The following is a 19316-nucleotide window of genomic DNA, read 5'->3' as shown; positions in this document are numbered from 1 at the left end:
AAGCCCTTGGGCAAAACAAGCAATATCTGAGGTGACCCATGTGATGCACCAGATTCTCGCCACTGCTATTCCCCGAGGCAGCAGCCTGAAGGTGACTGACCATAGCCGAAACACATTCAGCTGTTCGTGAACTGCGGCCAGCTCCTCCTGCATCCGCACACAGCATGCACACATCCAAGCCATTCTAGCAAGACTAATTGAAGAAGCGAACATAAAAGCAGACAATTCAAGATATGCAACTTGCTGCCCTCCTAATGTGTCACCAATGGGTGCTGTTGCATTAATGACCTACGTAGCAGGCGTTCAGTGAGCAACTACTGCGCTACAGACTGAATGAATTCACGTTTACAAAAATGTGAGATTAAACCTCTTAAACAGAGGAACATGCATATAATTTAATAAGTATACTATGAGGAAAATAGAAACAGATAAACACTTAACTTGCCGCTCTGTACTTGTACACGTATGTCAGCCAAGAGCTGGAGCCTGATTTTGGTTTCCAACTGATTTGTGTTCCCTATTGATGCATACTGTTTCCTGTTGCCTAGGTATGATTCAGGGAGTATATGCCGCAGGTCAACCGGGAAACCCATGAAAAACCCAGTAATTTTTTCATCCAGGAAAAAGCTGGGGAAAAACTGGGAATTTTTCATTGTCTTAGTCTGCAGTTAAATTTTTGTAATCTTGATGGTAAGAACTGGTGCTTTAACAAATAATTTTACTTTAGCCTCACTGACACTTTAGTGTCAGTGTCGTCGTAACTGCCGCCTGCTTCACGTCTGCTGTGCAGCGAGCTACCTTAATTTAAGTATTAACTGTATTTTTCTTACTTGTCACTTCTTCTTCCGTGTGTATTTGCTTTTAGGAAGCTTTATTTTTCGAGTGCTCTTAATAGTGTTCCATAGATTTCGTGTTTGTTTTGAATACAGTCAGAGTCCCTTTAGTCAGCCATAGTGCCAGTAGTGTCAGTGTCGTCGTAACTGCCGCCTGCTTCACGTCTGCTGTGCAGCGAGCTACCTTAATTTAAGTATTAACTGTATTTTTCTTACTTGTCACTTCTTCTTCCGTGTGTATTTGCTTTTAGGAAGCTTTATTTTTTGAGTGCTCTTAATAGTGTTCCATAGATTTCGTGTTTGTTTTGAATACAGTAAGAGAGAGTCCCTGTAGTCAACCATAGTGCCAGTAGTGCTAGAGTTTGTTTTCAATACAGTCCAGAGACAGGTAGTGCTATTTTCATTGTTTTCTACAAGAAGTGGCTAGCAACCACAGTTTAGTGAATAAGCAGCCGCCTTTAGTGAATTAGCAGTCTAGTTAAAGGTTGATTAACTCTCTTCAGTAAATTGTTTCCTTAGGATGGATAGGATGTGTGATTGCTGTGTACGGACGCAGGAGGAGCTGGCCAATGTTCGCGAACAGCTGAGCGTGTTGATGGCCGCGGTCAGCCGTCTTCAGGCTGCTGCCTCGGAGTGTAGCGGCAGTGGGGAGTCTGGTGCGTCGCAAGGTACACCCCAGGTGTTACATGCTTCACCCACTGTCCCTGCTGTCGAGACATTTTCGCGGGTACCGGGCGCGGTTGGGCCACCCTCTCCCCAAGGGGAGTGGCGGGTTCAGCGGCGTTCGCGGCGCACGAGGCGGAAGGTCAATGTGGAGGCTGGCCGTGTGGCATCGCCCGCTCTGCCTGTGAGGGGACATGTGGCTGCTCCTTCAGCAAGGTCCGAGCAGGCACACGGGGGGAGGGGTTTATTAGTTATTGGGAGCTCCAACGTTAGGCGGGTGATGGAGCCCCTTAGGGAAATAGCGAGAAGGTCGGGGAAGAAGGCCAGTGTTCACTCTGTCTGCTTGCCGGGGGGTCTCATCCGAGATGTGGAGGAGGCCCTACCGGCGGCGATAGAGAGCACTGGGTGCACCCGACTGCAAATTGTTGCTCATGTCGGCACCAATGACTCCTGCCGTCTGGGTTCAGAGGTCATCCTCAGTTCGTACAGGCGGTTGGCGGAATTGGTGAAGGCGGAAAGCCTCGCTCGCGGGGTGGAATCAGAGCTAACTATTTGTAGTATCGTTCCCAGAACCGATCGCGGTCCTCTGGTTTGGAGCCGAGTGGAAGGCTTAAACCAGAGGCTCAGACGATTCTGCGGAGATCTGGGGTGCAAATTTCTCGACCTCCGCTATCGGGTGGAGAAATGTAGGGTCCCCCTGAATAGGTCAGGTGTGCACTACACGCCGGAAGCGGCTACAAGGGTAGCGGAGTACGTGTGGAGTGCACATGGGGTTTTTTTAGGTTAGAGAATCCCCTCCCTAGGCCCGAAAAGACGCCTCCTGAGACGCGGCAAGATAGGAGTAGGCAAAATGCAACAGGGAGTAACAATATTAATGTGCTAATAGTAAACTGCAGGAGCGTCTATAGAAAGGTCCCAGAACTGCTGTCATTAATAAACGATCACAACGCCCATATAGTACTAGGGACAGAAAGTTGGCTGAAACCAGACGTAAACAGTAACGAAATCCTAAACTCAGATTGGAATGTATACCGCAGAGACAGGCTGAACAGTGAAGGGGGAGGCGTGTTTATAGCGGTAAGAAGTGCAATAGTATCGAAGGAAATTGACGGAGATCCGAAATGTGAAATGATTTGGGTGAAGGTCGCGGTTAAAGCAGGCTCAGACATGGTAATTGGATGTCTCTATAGGCCCCCTGGCTCAGCAGCTGTTGTGGCTGAGCACCTGAAGGATAATTTGGAAAATATTTCGAGTAGATTTCCCCACCATGTTATAGTTCTGGGTGGAGATTTTAATTTGCCGGATATAGACTGGGAGACTCAGACGTTCATAACGGGTGGCAGGGACAAAGAATCCAGTGAAATTTTTTTAAGTGCTTTATCTGAAAACTACCTTGAGCAGGTAAACAGAGAACCGACTCGTGGCGATAACATATTAGACCTTCTGGTGACAAACAGACCCGAACTATTTGAAAAAGTTAACACAGAACAGGGAATCAGTGATCATAAAGCGGTTACGGCATCGATGATTTCAGCCGTAAATAGGAATATTAAAAAGGGTAGGAAGATTTTTCTGTTTAGAAAAAGTGATAAAAAGCAGATTTCAGAGTACCTGTTGGCTCAACACAAAAGTTTTGTCTCAAGTACTGATAGTGTTGAGGATCAGTGGACACAGTTCAAAACCATCGTGCAATATGCGTTAGATGAGTATGTGCCAAGCAAGATCGTAAGGGATGGAAAAGAGCCACCGTGGTTCAACAACCGAGTTAGAAAACTGCTGCGGAAGCAAAGGGAACTTCACAGCAAACATAAACATAGCCAAAGCCTTGCAGACAAACAAAAATTACGCGAAGCGAAATGTAGTGTGAAGAGAGCTATGCGAGAGGCGTTCAATGAATTCGAAAGTAAAGTTCTATGTACTGACTTGGCAGAAAATCCTAAGAAATTTTGGTCTTATGTCAAAGCGGTAGGTGGATCAAAACAGAATGTCCAGACACTCTGTGACCAAAATGGTATTGAAACAGAGGATGACAGACTAAAGGCCGAAATACTAAATGTCTTTTTCCAAAGTTGTTTCACAGAGGAAGATTGCACTGTAGTTCCTTCTCTAGATTGTCGCACAGATGACAAAATGGTAGATATCGAAATAGACGACAGAGGGATAGAAAAACAATTAAAATCACTCAAAAGAGGAAAGGCCTCTGGACCTGATGGGGTACCAGTTCAATTTTACACAGAGTACGCGAAGGAACTTGCCCCCCTTCTTGCAGCGGTGTACCGTAGGTCTCTAGAAGAGCGTAGCGTTCCAAAGGATTGGAAAAGGGCACAGGTCATCCCCATTTTCAAGAAGGGACGTCGAACAGATGTGCAGAACTATAGACCTATATCTCTAACGTCAATCAGTTGTAGAATTTTGGAACACGTATTGTGTTCGAGTATAATGACTTTTCTGGAGACTAGAAATCTACTCTGTAGGAATCAGCATGGGTTTCGAAAAAGACAGTCATGTGAAACCCAGCTCGCGCTATTTGTCCACGAGACTCAGAGGGCCGTAGACACGGGTTCACAGGTAGATGCCGTGTTTCTTGACTTCCGCAAGGCGTTCGATACAGTTCCCCACAGTCGTTTATTGAACAAAGTAAGAGCATATGGACTATCAGACCAATTGTGTGATTGGATTGAGGAGTTCCTAGATAACAGGACGCAGCATGTTATTCTCAATGGAGAGAAGTCTTCCGAAGTAAGAGTAATTTCAGGTGTGCCGCAGGGGAGTGTCATAGGACCGTTGCTATTCACAATATACATAAATGACCTGGTGGATGACATCGGAAGTTCACTGAGGCTTTTTGCAGATGATGCTGTGGTGTATCGAGAGGTTGTAACAATGGAAAATTGTACTGAAATGCAGGAGGATCTGCAGCGAATTGACGCATGGTGCAGGGAATGGCAACTGAATCTCAATGTAGACAAGTGTAATGTGCTGCGAATACACAGAAAGATAGATCCTTTATCATTTAGCTACAAAATAGCAGGTCAGCAACTGGAAGCAGTTAATACCATAAATTATCTTGGAGTACGCATTAGGAGTGATTTAAAATGGAATTATCATATAATGTTGATTGTCGGTAAAGCAGATGCCAGACTGAGATTCATTGGAAGAATCCTAAGGAAATGCAATCCGAAAACAAAGGAAGTAGGTTACAGTACGCTTGTTCGCCCACTGCTTGAATACTGCTCAGCAGTGTGGGATCCGTACCAGATAGGGTTGATACAAGACATAGAGAAGATCCAACGGAGAGCAGCGCGCTTCGTTACAGGATCATTTAGTAATCGCGAAAGCGTTACGGAGATGATAGATAAACTCCAGTGGAAGACTCTGCAGGAGAGACGCTCAGTAGCTCGGTACGGGCTTTTGTCAAAGTTTCGAGAACATACCTTCACCGAAGAGTCAAGCAGTATATTGCTCCCTCCTACGTATATCTCGCGAAGAGACCATGAGGATAAAATCAGAGAGATTAGAGCCCACACAGAGGCATACCGACAATCCTTCTTTCCACGAACAATACGAGACTGGAATAGAAGGGAGAACCGATAGAGGTACTGAAGGTACCCTCCGCCACACACCGTCAGGTGGCTTGCGGAGTATGGATGTAGATGTAGATGTAGATGTACTGCAGAACAACACTGCAGCAATATAACATAAACGAGAGAATGATACAAGAATAAAAATTTAGTTGCAATGAAAATGCGCCATTTACACAATGAAAATGCGCCATTTATAACAATAAAAAACAGTGTACAGGTGAGTGTCTGCTGACAGCAAAATGTGTCAAATGCTTTAGGGTGAAGACTATGCAATACTTACTAACAAGAAACAGCTTTCAATGGGCGTGATGTCACAACTGTTTACAATTTTAGGTTCGTTTGAGCAATTGCCTGTAGGCTTGCGCATGTGCGGAGAACTGCCTTCTCCCGTTTCTGGCTACTTGAAGTGTGGCTGTTATTTGTATGAGATGTAGTAGCAAGCAGGCCGATACTACTATAAAAATTTTGTGCCCTAGCTGCCAGATTTGTGCATGTGCAGAGCAGTCTGTTTTGTTGTGGGTAGGGTGGGGGGTTAGTCTCCATGTGACCCATGTTTACATTTTGTGATTTTGCTGTTTTCGTTTACAGCTTTTACGTCAAATGAAAACAAGTGGATTCGTGTGCTGGTAGCTGTCAGGTGAATTAAAATATATTCACAGTATTTCAGAAGATTAAAATATGTTATTAGTTTCAGTTTTCTGATTTTATTTGCATGTTATTAGCAATCAAGCATTAATCGTCTTGTAGAACAATGAAGTTATTTGTGTGTTTGCTAAAGAAATTTGGCTCCTATTAATCTTTTCTGCAGAGGCAATTTATTTTAAACCAAGTGTTTCATTCCACACTGTGGGCTAGTTTCAACTGTTCACTGAATTTAATTGCATGTTTTCATCTTTGGGCATGTATGGCAGTATGCTGTAGTAAGGAACCAAACATAGGATAATACAGTACTGGTACTCCAAGAAAACTGGCAACCCGAAAACCGCACAGAAAAGGTTAATATCAGATAGGGGTGTACTTTAGTGTGAATCTGCATGTACGAATATGCACTTAAAGCCGAATTATGCATTTCAGTATGGTTTGCAAAATTGTGATGCTCTTTGGGCAGTCTCTGATGTCCTGTTTCTTTTATAACATAAGTTCTGTTAATGCTGTATATGTACGAACATATGTAAATGTTCACTTGAAGATGACTAAGCAGGCAAGTATTATTGAATAAAATGTTTTGTTTCAAATATATTGACACTTCAGAAGAATTTTACAAATCTGCCTTGCGTGGAACACAATGTTTTTTTATCACAAGAGGTTTCAACACTTGTCCTGTATCTCCTCCAGGCCTGATGTTATTTCTTAATTTGTGTTGTTTACATTTTAAATTTACAGAATGCCATTCTTTCGTAAATTATAGAATGGCAGCAAACCATGTTTAAACATTTCAGTTCTCCGCATTGATTTATATTCATTCCTTGAATATAATATAAATGGTACAGTTTCTTGGCTTCAAAGATAATCTTGTTAATTTTTTATACAGTTTGACACACTCATGAAATACTTATTGTCCTTAGTTGTGGTGTATACAACTTTTTTCTTTAATTTTTTGCCAGAAATTTTGCCTTCTTACTACCATTTTGCAGTGGTAATCGAGTGTAAACCTGATTGCGACTGCTACGTAACAATATTGCAGGGAATGAATAAAAGACATCTATAAGTTAAAAGTCACCACGCAGCAAAATAAAATTAATAAAAATCAGTCTTGATCGGACAATCGTTTTCTAAAAATGTGGGCAATTTCAGCGTTTAATAGTAGGCCATCTTCAGACAATGTATCAGCTGACTGACGATGACGATAATGATGATGATGATGATGATGATGATGAAACTGCAGTACTGACCCCAGTCGCAAAACTCCCATCAAAGGCAGGGCTACCTGTGAAACCACGCAAGTGATCTATGAGCTGAGCTGCAACCACTGTGCTGCATTTTATGTGGGCATAACAGCCAACAAGCTGTCTGTCTGCATGACCAACAAACTGTGGCCAAGAAACAGCTTGACCACCCCGTTGCGGAACATGCTGCCCAATACAATGCTCTTCATTTCAGTGACTGCTTCACAGCCTGTGCCATCTGGATCCTTTGCAGCAACACCAGCTTTTCTAAATTGCACAGGTGGGAACCCTCCCTACAATGTATCCTATGTACCCATAACCCACCTAGCCTCAGCCTTTGTTAATCATTGTTTTTTACACACCTGTCCCTTTCCCTCCACCAATGCAATGCCACCAATGATCTTTTAGTGGGGAAGGAGCAGCTTCTATCTCATATAGGTGTTAGGGGTAAAAAAAATTTAGAATTTATGACATTTACAGCATGTGAAGAAAATTAGTGCTGAATTGTGAAACAGGTAAAAATATGAATTTTTAAAACCACTTTCTCGTTGTGTTTGGCAGTGCATAAATGTAGGAATGACTCTTCATGGATAATTAAAATCATGTATCAGGCTGACATTTGCATTTGTTGAGAGGTTATCTTACCAACTGAGCTATCATCTGCATCTACATGTTCACGTACACTGTACCATAATTAGTCATTTCCTTTCCTGTTCCACTCACAAATAGAGTGATGGAAAAACGACTGTCTATATGCCTCTGTATGAGCCCTTATTTCTCGTATCTTATCTTTGTGGCCCATATGTGAAAAGTGTGTTGGCAGCATTAGAGTCAGCCTCGAATGCATTTTCTCTAAATTATCTCAACAGTGTGTGTTAAAAAAAAACACCACCTTTCCTCCAGGGATTCCCATTTGTGTTCCCAAAGCAACCGTAATACTTGTGTCGTGCTCAAACCTACCAATAACAAATCTTGTAGCCTGCCTCTGAATTGAATTGCTTCAGTGTCTTTCTTCAATACGACCTGGTATGGATCCCAAACACTTGAGAGCAGTACTCAAGAATAGGCTGTGTTAGTGTCCTATATGTGGTTTCCTTTACAAATTGACCACACTTTCCCAAAATTCTCCCACAAAACTGAAGTTGACTGTTGACCTTCCCTATCACAATCCTCTCGTGCCTGTTCCATTTCATACTGCATTGTTATGTTACACCCAGATAATTAAACGATGTCACTGTGTCAAGCAGTCTGCTACTAATACTGTATTAAAACATTACAGTTTTGTTTTTCCTACTCATCTGCATTGACTTATATCTTTCTACATTTATAGCCAGCTATTATTTGTCATGCCAACTAGAAATTTTGTCGAAGTCATCTTGTATTCTCCTACAGTCACTCAACTTCATTATCTTCCCATACACCAAAGCATCATCAGCAAACAACTGCAGATTGCTGACTGCCCTGTCTGCCAGATCCATACTGGGTTCTGTTCCTTAAGAAGTCTTTGAGCCACTGATATATTGGGCAACCTATTACATATGCTCGTACTTTCATTTACAATCTGCTGTGGGGCATGACTTGGCCAAAGCTTTAATTTGTCTTTAAATCTATCACACTTTCTGAATTTCATTTATGGTCTCCTGCATATTACAATGAATTGATTGATATAACCAGATGCTACTCTGACATCTCTTTTCAGCTTCCCAGTTCCTATTGTCTGTCATTCCATCGATAAGTCTTATTGTGAAAGTGTGGATTTCTTTTTCCATTTAATATGAATATAAGCAGTCTCTGAAATATAACAAGTTAGGGACTTTTTACTTTTTTTCAGACTTATCAGAATCAGAAAATGAAGAATTTGATAGATCCCGAGTTACGAGAAAACGGTCAGTCGGTTTGAAGGTGCGTAGAAATGAGAAAGGGGAGACACAATTGCATACTGCTTGCATTGCTGGAAACAAAGCTCTTGTTAAGAAACTTCTTGAGCAGGTATGTAAAACAGTAAAATATTTTTACATTGTAAGTTTCATCTAGAAAGAAAATGTCCATGTAAATATTTCAACAAAATTATGGCAGATAAAACAGTTCACTAGTGGATCAAAAATTTGTGCAAACATGGTTGCATTTTCAGCTATATTATTCTTTTCTTCCATACATTTAACTTCACAGTTATTAATATAGTTTCATTATTTAAATGTCATATGGATCCTACATTGTTGGGTTATGTACTACAGTACAATGGTGATATGTTTGCACTTCTGTTAATGAGTGAACACCCAGTTTTGTGATAAGTTGTTTTATGTGCCTCATCTTGCTTATAAAATCTTGGTGCAAACACCTTTTATTGAATAGAACAAGTGAAGTTTACTTCCTTAACTGAACTATGACTATAGCATTGTGCACATAAAAGAGTGAGTGGTGGGGTAATGTGCAGTGGCAAGGAGCAGTGGACCACATGACGCTCCAGCCACCTGTATGTAGCATGCACATTGGGGTGTGTACAGAAATTTTAGTATTGATTTTCATGTTAGTTTAGGTGAGGTGATATCACTTAGCCACTATAGTGTTTATTATGCCTGACATAAAGCAAACACGACAAGTAATACGTTAAGAAGCAAGAGCAATAGTTTTCCGAGCATATAAATTCTGCTAGGCAGGGTCGGAATCCGGGTGTAGCACTCAACCCAGTGTTGCCAGTGCTGGTACTTTCTTATATGCACCCAGCTGTAGAACAAGGATTTCTGCCCTTATTATGTATGAGGCCCAATGTAGCGGATTATTTTAGTCCGTCATGAAGATTAATATCAGAGCACTCTTCGGTGCAGAGTGCACTGGTTAAAAGACAGTAGCCACAATTTCTAACAAAGCTTACCATATGAGTTTCTGCACCACTGGTTGTTGAGCATTTGCATCTAGATGATGTTTTTGTAATACTTTGCATCATAAAAGGAGCACTTACAGTGAAGTGTATAGATATATGTTAATAAAGATGTTATTAAATTAAAATGTTAACAAGAGTATGTAATCTCAAATGGGTTACTAGAATAAACAGTCATTGAGATAATATCCAGTGGGCACATTCTCAGATTGTTGCAGAACTCCAGTGGCATGCATGTTGATATTCACGAAAATATTTTACATGACACCTTTCCTTTTATTACATCAGTGAAACAACAACAACAACAACAACAACAACAACAAAAGACTAGAATTCGTAGATCTTTTTATCAGTTCTGTCATTTTGTGTTTATATTTTTCATGTTAACAAATGTTTCCAGAGGTGAAAGAAGTGAAAAAGACTCATAAAAATACTGAGAGTGGCTGCGGATTGAGCCTGAGACCTTTGGATATGTAGTCTGGCACGTTAGCAGTGAACTACGTAGTAACACTTGAGAGCAGGGCAGGGGGGGAGGGGGGGGGGGGGTTGCAACTGATTTCCACTTTATCAGCGGGATGTGGCATAGGTATTTCATTGGTTACCAGAACTGCAGGTATTTAAGTGCAAACAAACAGACAAACAAAATATTGTGTAGCTTTACTTTTCAAGATGATAGTTAATACTTCATGATTACCCCTCATATAAGTAGTTTATTAGCTCTGTATCAAATGTAGGATTAGCAGGGTTGAATGGTCCTTTGCAATCTTCATATCCAAGCTGGACATTTTCTCTAACTTCATAAATTTACACCATTGGTGTCATTCCAGCCCCTGATCTACAGGGTGTTTCAAAAATGACTGATATATTTGAAACGGCAATAAAAACTAAACGAGCAGCGATAGAAATACACCGTTTGTTGCAATATGCTTGGGACAACAGTACATTTTCAGGCAGACAAACTTTCGAAATTACAGTAGTTACAATTTTCAACAACAGATGGTGCTGCGGTCTGGGAAACTCTATAGTACGATATTTTCCACATATCCACCATGCGTAGCAATAATATGGCGTAGTCTCTGAATGAAATTCCCGAAACCTTTGACAACGTGTCTGGCGGAATGGCTTCACATGCAGATGAGATGTACTGCTTCAGCTGTTCAATTGTTTCTGGATTCTGGCGGTACACCTGGTCTTTCAAGTGTCCCCACAGAAAGAAGTCACAGGGGTTCATGTCTGGTGAATAGGGAGGCCAATCCACGCCGCCTCCTGTATGTTTCGGATAGCCCAAAGCAATCACACGATCATCGAAATATTCATTCAGGAAATTAAAGACGTCGGCCGTGCGATGTGGCCGGGCACCATCTTGCATAAACCACGAGGTGTTCGCAGTGTTGTCTAAGGCAGTTTGTACCGCCACAAATTCACGAAGAATGTCCAGATAGCGTGATGCAGTAATCGTTTCGGATCTGAAAAATGGGCCAATGATTCCTTTGGAAGAAATGTCGGCCCAGACTAGTACCTTTTGAGGATGCAGGGACGATGGGACTGCAACATGGGGCTTTTCGGTTCCCCATATGCGCCAGTTCTGTTTATTGACGAAGCCATCCAGGTAAAAATAAGCTTCGTCAGTAAACCAAATGCTGCCCACATGCATATCGCCGTCATCAATCCTGTGCACTATATCGTTAGCGAATGTCTCTCATGCAGCAATGGTAGCGGCGCTGAGGGATTGCCGCATTTGAATTTTGTATGGATAGAGGTGTAAACTCTGGCGCATGAGACGATATGTGGACGTTGGCGTCATTTGGACCGCAGCTGCAACACGGTGAACGGAAACCCGAGGCCGCTGTTGGATCACCTGCTGCACTAGCTGCGCGTTGCCCTCTGTGGTTGCCGTATGCGGTCGCCCTACCTTTCCAGCACGTTCATCCGTCACGTTCCCAGTCCGTTGAAATTTTTCAAACAGATCCTTTATTGTATCGCTTTTCGGTCCTTTGGTTACATTAAACCTCCGTTGAAAACTTCGTCTTGTTGCAACAACACTGTGTTCTAGGTGGTGGAATTCCAACACCAGAAAAATCCTCTGTTCTAAGGAATAAACCATGTTGTCTACAGCACACTTGCACGTTGTGAACAGCACACGCTTACAGCAGAAAGACGACGTACAGAATGGCGCACCCACAGACTGCGTTGTCTTCTATATCTTTCACATCACTTGCAGCGCCATCTGTTGTTGAAAATTGTAACTACTGTAATTTCGAAAGTTTGTCCGCCTGAAAATGTACTGTTGTCCCAAGCATATTGCAACAAACGGTGTATTGCTATCGCTGCTCGTTTAGTTTTTATTGCCGTTTCAAATATACCGGTCATTTTTGAAACACCCTGTATGTAGCCCATTGATACTGTGAAGTGAGATAGTGTCTGGCTTCTAGTGTTACCTTTTTTATTGTTTTTTTTTTTTCAGATTTTTTATCGATAGTGATTAGACATTTCTAAGCCACAACATAGCAAAGACTACTGATTTAAACTCTTTGAAGAATATTAAGAATAAGTGTGTAAATGGCATAAGTATTCAACAAGGCAAGTTTTCATTCATCATCCATAGCATAATTTTGTGTTTCATGAGCTATGGTAACTGTTTTTACTTTTTTCCCTCTTTGGTTTCCTGTATCTCCTCCACTAAGCTTATAAAAAGACATTCACTTTTTTTAAAAATATCTGCCTTTAGAAGTTCATAAAACAAAAAAAAGTAAAGAGAAATTTTCGTAAGGTATAAATATGTGATTTTGTGCCATTATTTATGATGTAGGGTCATCCTGTGAATGTTCGGGATCACTGTGGCTGGTTGCCTTTACACGAAGCAGCCAATCTTGGTTTCCCTGAGATTGTAGAGATGTTGTTGGATCATGGTGCAGCGATTAATGACAGAGGAGGAGCACTTTGTGGTGGGATTACACCTTTGCATGATGCAGCTTTGTGCGGAAATCTCTCAACTGTCCAAGTATTGCTGAACCGTGGCGCATGTGTTGTCACACGTACAAATGAGGTAAACAGACTCATGTTGGTTATATTCATGTTACCTTACTGAGTGTGAAAATCATTTGAGATCAAATTAGAATAATCTCTAATTCTGCTTAAGGGGAAGACCCCATTGGACTGCCTTCTGGAGTGGTATTCACAAAGTGGTGGCCTGGAGGCAGATGATCAGATTCTTTTTGAAGCCATTGAAAGACAGCTGAGAAATGCTTTGGAAAGAGGTATGTGGTGTTTTTTTTAATCAAGATTTTTAGCCAGCAGATAGTCCTACCTGTTTGCTGGATGAAGTTAGTATCGTCAGGAGACATTAATTTGTAATCATTGGTTGATTCAGCAAGAAGTCTCAATGAAACATAATAGTGATACAAAATACACATCTGTTGAAGACTTCATGAAACTCAGTGTTTCACAATGAAATTATTTTCTGTTTAGTATTTTGGTAACTATGAAGATGACAATGAACAGCTATGGAAACAGTTATTTTTTTATCTACACAGGTTTACAGAAATTAGGAACAAAAATAACTTTGGCATAATGTGTCACCTCCAAGGAACATAGCTCAGTGGCACTTGGACCTTACATAGGAAGAACTACTAAAGAGTAGCACAGAAGGCAACTGAAAGAAATACATAATGAAATGAACAGAAATGACACCTTTATTCAAAGACAATAATTACACTGAAGTCACTATTACTTAAGATGGTCTTTTGGACCTTACAAAAGGCAGGGCATGGTTCTTAATAGAGTGTGTGATCATCACAGATGGTACTGCTTACTCTGCAACATGCTCCCATGCTGGCCACACGGTTGGTAAGGAGTGCTTGTGGTAGGGCATTCAATTCCTCTATCAGCTTGGTTGACGACTATTGAATGGTCTTTGGTGCATGTGGATGTGCTGCAACATGTCTCCCTCGTGCACTCTAAACATGCTCGATAGGATTTAAGTTGAGGCGGGGCTCTTGAGGTTTACAAAACTCTGCCTTCTGCAAAACACAATTGCTTTTTTATACCCAGACATGTCTCAAGACCCATATGTCATCTTCAGTGGGTCTTGATATGTTTATGAGAAACTACTTAATTTTGAAGGACAGGGTTGGTCAGGTTGTACTGCTGTTATGGGTTTTATGTCTTGGCAATAAGCAACATTTTTTGTTCTGTGTTAAATCCTTTGTGTGCTTATTTTTGAGCTGTAGTTATATACAGTGTTTCACACCATTTTTCTCTTGATTCTCACCTAGTAATGCCAGATTATACAAAACTGAGATTTAGGAAAACATCTCGTTGCAGTCATTGAGAAATGTCACTTTCCTAAATCTCATTTTTATGCATGAAAACTTGGGAGACCATGTGAAAGTGAAGTGGAAAAAGTATGACAGACAGTGAAAATAATAACACTCTACAAAGAAACACACAAAGTGACATATGAGGGCTTCTCATAAATTGACCTCGGATTGGCTGTTGAAAAAAGAAAAAAAAAAAAAAAGGGTAAAATGTTTTTTGCATATACAATCTGTACTTACATGTTGACATTATTTGTCCTCATAGTCGCCACCCAAATTCAAACATTTTTTTCCCTTTGTAAAAGAATGGTGTCACCAGATGCTTCAGCCAGTTGTTGACAACATCCTTGAGCCGACTGTCGATTGTAAAGTGCTGTCAGCAGCCAGTTCTTCAGCTTGGGAAAGAGATTAAACTCATATGGTGCTAAATCAGGACTGTAGTGAGGATGCTGCTGAAAGCCAAGGAGTGTGTGTGTGTGTGTGTGTGTGTGTGTGTGTGTGTGTGTGTGTGTGCGCGCGTGTGCGTGCGTGTGTGTGCGCGCGCGCACGCGCGTGCGCTGTATGGGATTGTGCATTGTCGCAATGGAAAATGTTTCCTTTAGTAATCATCTTTTGGGGTTGTTTTTTAAAATTGACATTCAGAGTTTCATCCGAGGTGCGATAAAAAAGTAATACAAATTTTTGAATTTTGTGGGCTTTATACATCCGATTTTCAATGTTTTTTTTTTTTTTTTTATCTTGTTGGTACATATGTTCCTGAAGTATGTTTGTTTTTCATCTGTTTTGAATATTTAGTTTATTATCATGAAGGTTATATGCATTTTTGAGTGCTCGGTGAATTTTTGCTTTTGAAAAAGATGGATCAAATAATTTGCATTAAATCTTGTTTGAAAAATGGAACAAAGTGCAGCACCAGTCTCGAAATGTTGATTGTGACTTTTGTGGCTCTGCTGTGAGTAAGCCAAGAGGTTATAAGTGGTATAAACATTTCAAAGAGAATTGAAGAAGTTGAAGATGATGACTGCCCTGTACACCCTAGCACATCAATTACATATGACAATGTGGAAGAAATAAGGGAAATGGTTCTGGAAAATTGCCAAATCACCATCAGGAAGATTGCTAATGATGTCGACATATCCTTTTGTTCGTGCCAAGCAATTTTTTAAATACATTTTGGGCATGAAATGTGTAGCAGCAAAGTTTGTTCAGCAAGTGTTGAATTTTGACCAAAAAAGATGTTGCGTAGACATTGCTCAGGAATTGATGAATAAAGTCAACAGTGATCCAGAACTTCTAAAGAAGGTTATAACAGGTGTCGAAACTTGGTTATAGAGGTGTGATGTCAAAACCAAGGCCCAGTCATCCCAATGGAAACAGCCTGAAGATCCAAGATGGAAAAAAAAATTCGGGAAATTCGATCACATGTGAATGCTGTTCTCACTATTTTCTTTGATTAGAATGGGATAGTGCATGATGAGTTCCTGCCTTATGGTTGTAAGGTCAATAATGAATACCACCTGGAAGTTATGTGCCACTTGCATGAAGCATTCTGAAGAAAACGACCGCAATGGCAAAACCACTTGTGGCAGCTGCATCTTGACAATGCTCACACACACACACACACACAATGCTTGTTCATGATTTGTTTTTGGCAACCCGAAAGGATTTTCAGCTAAGCAAATGCCATGAAACAAAAAGCATTTGCTTATATCTAACAGCTAGTTGGAAGTTAATTTATGAATGGGCCTCATACAGTACAATGTGCTGTCAAGCCATAAAAGACATTTAAAAAAATCAGGATAATTTGTCCAATCCCATCTTCAAAAATTAATGCAGTTCCAGAAATAAAAGAAGACCCACTGTAGATTATACATAGGTATCAAAACATTTATGTGCAAGCAATATATAAAAAAAAAAATTTAAAAAAATTGTGTTTTGCAAAAGGCGGAGTTTCAAAAATGGAAACATAATTCACAAATATGAAAAGTTACTAAAAAGAGCAAGTGGCTAAAACAAGCTTCCAAACCTGGTAAGGTAATTATTGAGAAGGCTACTAAATATTTCATACACAGTGAATTTATTGTTTATCAGTCAGTTGAAAAAGTAAAAGAAGATGCACATAGGAATTTCATACTGTGATTCATAACAGAACTGCTGAGAATCCACTGGAAGAGAATGTGGTCTAGGACTTCATTTAAAATATTGCTGCAGAGTATACCACAGTGAAAGTTCATTTTAAGTACTGGTAATGGTGTACAAAAGTAATAAAGGTCTGTTGCAAATAATTACTCAAAATTTTGTTAATTTTTGACATTTTTCCAGTACTAGAGCAGTTTAAATCAAATGCTACATTCCTATTTCAGCCTGGTAAACAGCTGTGAGTAAGAAATTAAATCTCCTTAAACTAATGCAACCCAGCTTGCATATAAGATATTTTATTGTAAATAACTACACCAATCTGCTTAAAGTTTTTATCGTACTATTCTGCAATTAGTTTCAACCAAGAGATCATCATCTCATGGAACTTCTAGTGAGTAAGCTAGATGCAAGCAAGGAAACTACTGGCTGCAACGGTTAAGGTTTTCAAATATTCACTTATTTGACAATTTTGTGGAACAAGTTCCTTCCAGCAGTTCATACTTCAGTTTTCTCAGATACCCATTTTCAAACTACTTTTTTGATAGATGCATTTTCACCAAAGATGATTTCCATCTCTACCCCCCATCCATTTCCTTGTTGCTAAGCAGTCAAAAAGAAGAATCCATTTTATATCCTAGAAAGTACTGCATATAGCCTTTACAACACATAAGATTGACGTTATCTATCTTTTGTGCTGGGTTACTGATTTCCATACACTGCTTTGATTGCTGTTTCATTTCTTGCATTAAGTATTTTAAAAATTTTGTGGTACTAATCAATTGGATTCTTTTTGAAGCAAACCAATCTTCAATCATAATTTCGTTTTGGCTAGCTTTTAACAAATCTGGCTCCTATTTTGTTCATGCTTAATTTTTCATGTCAGTGCATTTTACACTTTCTTTTCATACTTGTATGATGTATGCTATTTAATACACCTTTGACTACCTGTCTTCCTGTACAGTATTGTGTGCTGTTTCAGTGTTATAATCTGTCATTCCAGTTTTGTGGCATCTTTCAATAGATCATGTTCAAGAGATGTGTGAGTTCACTCAGTCATTAAGTGTTGAAAGTAGAAGACAATCCCTATAAACCTTCAACAACTCAAGATGAAATGTTTTTTGTGATAAATTGCCAAATACAAGGATTAAGTGATGGTACAGTATTCCAGTTTATACATTTGAATGAAACACAAAAGAACTGACTGCATTGAAATACCATATAAGCAAAAAGCAAATAAGCAGATCAGCATGTGAACCACGCAAAATTAAAGAATGTAGTAAATCAATCTGTCATCAATAACAGTGCAATCTCTGTGTGAGGCTGTGACATTTGAATTAAATAGTTAGCCCTAAAGAGCTCTTCTTGAATATATTTTTGCGGAAGATCTTCCTTCAAGTGTTTGCCCATGTGATTTGAAGCATTACGGTTTCACTTGCTTGCAATACAAATATTGCAATCACCATTTGTGAGATTACGCAATTTTAGTATATGCTCAGTGTGTCTGACACAACGTGAGTACTAGATATTGAGCTTCATTCCTAGGTAGGTTATAAAAATGTTTATAAGCAAAATTGTTTCTAGATAAACCACAATTTCCTAGTATCTTAAGAATGAATGAAAGCCAGCCATTTGCTTTACTTATAAGTAGGTGTATGTGATTCCTTCACTTCATATACATGTAGATTGTTATTCCGAGGCATTTGCTTGCATAACTAATTCCAGTTGTTAGTTCATAAACATATAGTTATAAAGTACTACACTTCAGTTTTTCTTAAAAAGCATGAGCTTACATTTCTATGTATTGTGAAAAGGGTTTTTGTATTGGAGAAGAGACCAGTGAGAATCATAACAGAAGTGAAATAAGGAACATCTTGTTGAAGCCTATTTACTACTTTTAATATTCTCACAAGTTTTACCCTGTATGTGCTAAACACCATTACGTTAGTGAAAGAAGACACCAATGTCACAAACAGGATCATTCAAATTTACAACCATGATAAATGGTGTAAAACAGTATCGATATGATTAATAGATGATTAATAATGTTAGTAGCATAAAGAGTTGTTTTTCTTAATTTACCAACAAATAATCTTATGATTTTGACTGGAGGTACTTTAACAGTGCCTTATTCATAAATTCCCATATAAACTGGAACAAACATGAATCATAATGTAAGCAACAATCCCATCCTAGAAATAAATGTAGTACAAATTTACATGTGAAACCCCACTGCTCAATATTGATTGAATTATTATCTTACTGTATCAATTAAATAATAGTAGAATAGTGCAAAAATGTCTGTGTGTGCAAATGACAGTCTAATTGTACAATGTTGACACTGCATGCCATGTAAAATTGTGTGTCATATCCGCAAAAAGACAGAGAATGCAACTGATTCTGCCTGCTAAGTCAATATAGTAGAGGTTCAAAAAAAGTGTTGAATGATTTGAGAGGCTGTAGCACTCATCAAAAAGAGGAAAATAAGTCCAATAAATGTGAGTCCGAAAATGCACGTTTTACAAGATAGAAACGTGTTTATAGTAAGGACTGCGCGATGCTTGGTTGTGGATATTAGCACAGTTGTTGAATTATTGCTCCTTCAAATGTGTCAGCAGGGTATTAAGATGTGTTACGCACAGTACTTCACCCCTTATTAGGTGGTCTGCACTCAGTAGTGTGGTTCAAGTCGTTTTGTAGTCTACATTAGTTTTTGTTGTGTTTTTGTGCTTTATTGTACAGTACTGTCAACCCTGGATATGTATCATGGTGTTTTACCTTCTTCCAAATGTGGATTCACTTATGTGTTTACTGCTATTGCTCTGTTTGTACTTACAAATGGTGTAGTAAATTTACATTTTCTCTCTTCCACCACTTGTTAGCAATGGAAGCGTACTACTTGACAGGTAAAATGGTAGATATGATATTCTGCTATGGTTTAGCAAATGGACATAGCCCATACCCTCTACACTGAAAAATATCTGCAACACAGCGTGCCCTCTGATAAGCTATTCAGCAGA

At 39.7% G+C, this 19316-nt stretch overlaps 1 protein-coding gene across 2 annotated transcripts in view; it reads left to right on the top strand.

The window, feature by feature from the left end:
* Positions 1–19316, top strand: part of LOC126175311 (tonsoku-like protein) — a 259997-nt gene that overhangs the window by 117597 nt on the left and 123084 nt on the right. For both annotated transcript variants that reach the window (XM_049922019.1, XM_049922017.1), the window contains exons 13-15: positions 8798–8955; positions 12654–12890; positions 12984–13101. In XM_049922019.1, coding sequence (XP_049777976.1) covers positions 8798–8955; positions 12654–12890; positions 12984–13101 — 513 coding nt within the window. The remainder of the gene's footprint in view (positions 1–8797; positions 8956–12653; positions 12891–12983; positions 13102–19316) is intronic.

The sequence above is a fragment of the Schistocerca cancellata genome, chromosome 3 (genome assembly GCF_023864275.1).
Source record: "Schistocerca cancellata isolate TAMUIC-IGC-003103 chromosome 3, iqSchCanc2.1, whole genome shotgun sequence".
Classification (NCBI taxonomy): Eukaryota; Metazoa; Arthropoda; class Insecta; order Orthoptera; family Acrididae; genus Schistocerca; species Schistocerca cancellata.
This window is presented reverse-complemented; position numbering and strand designations above follow the sequence as displayed.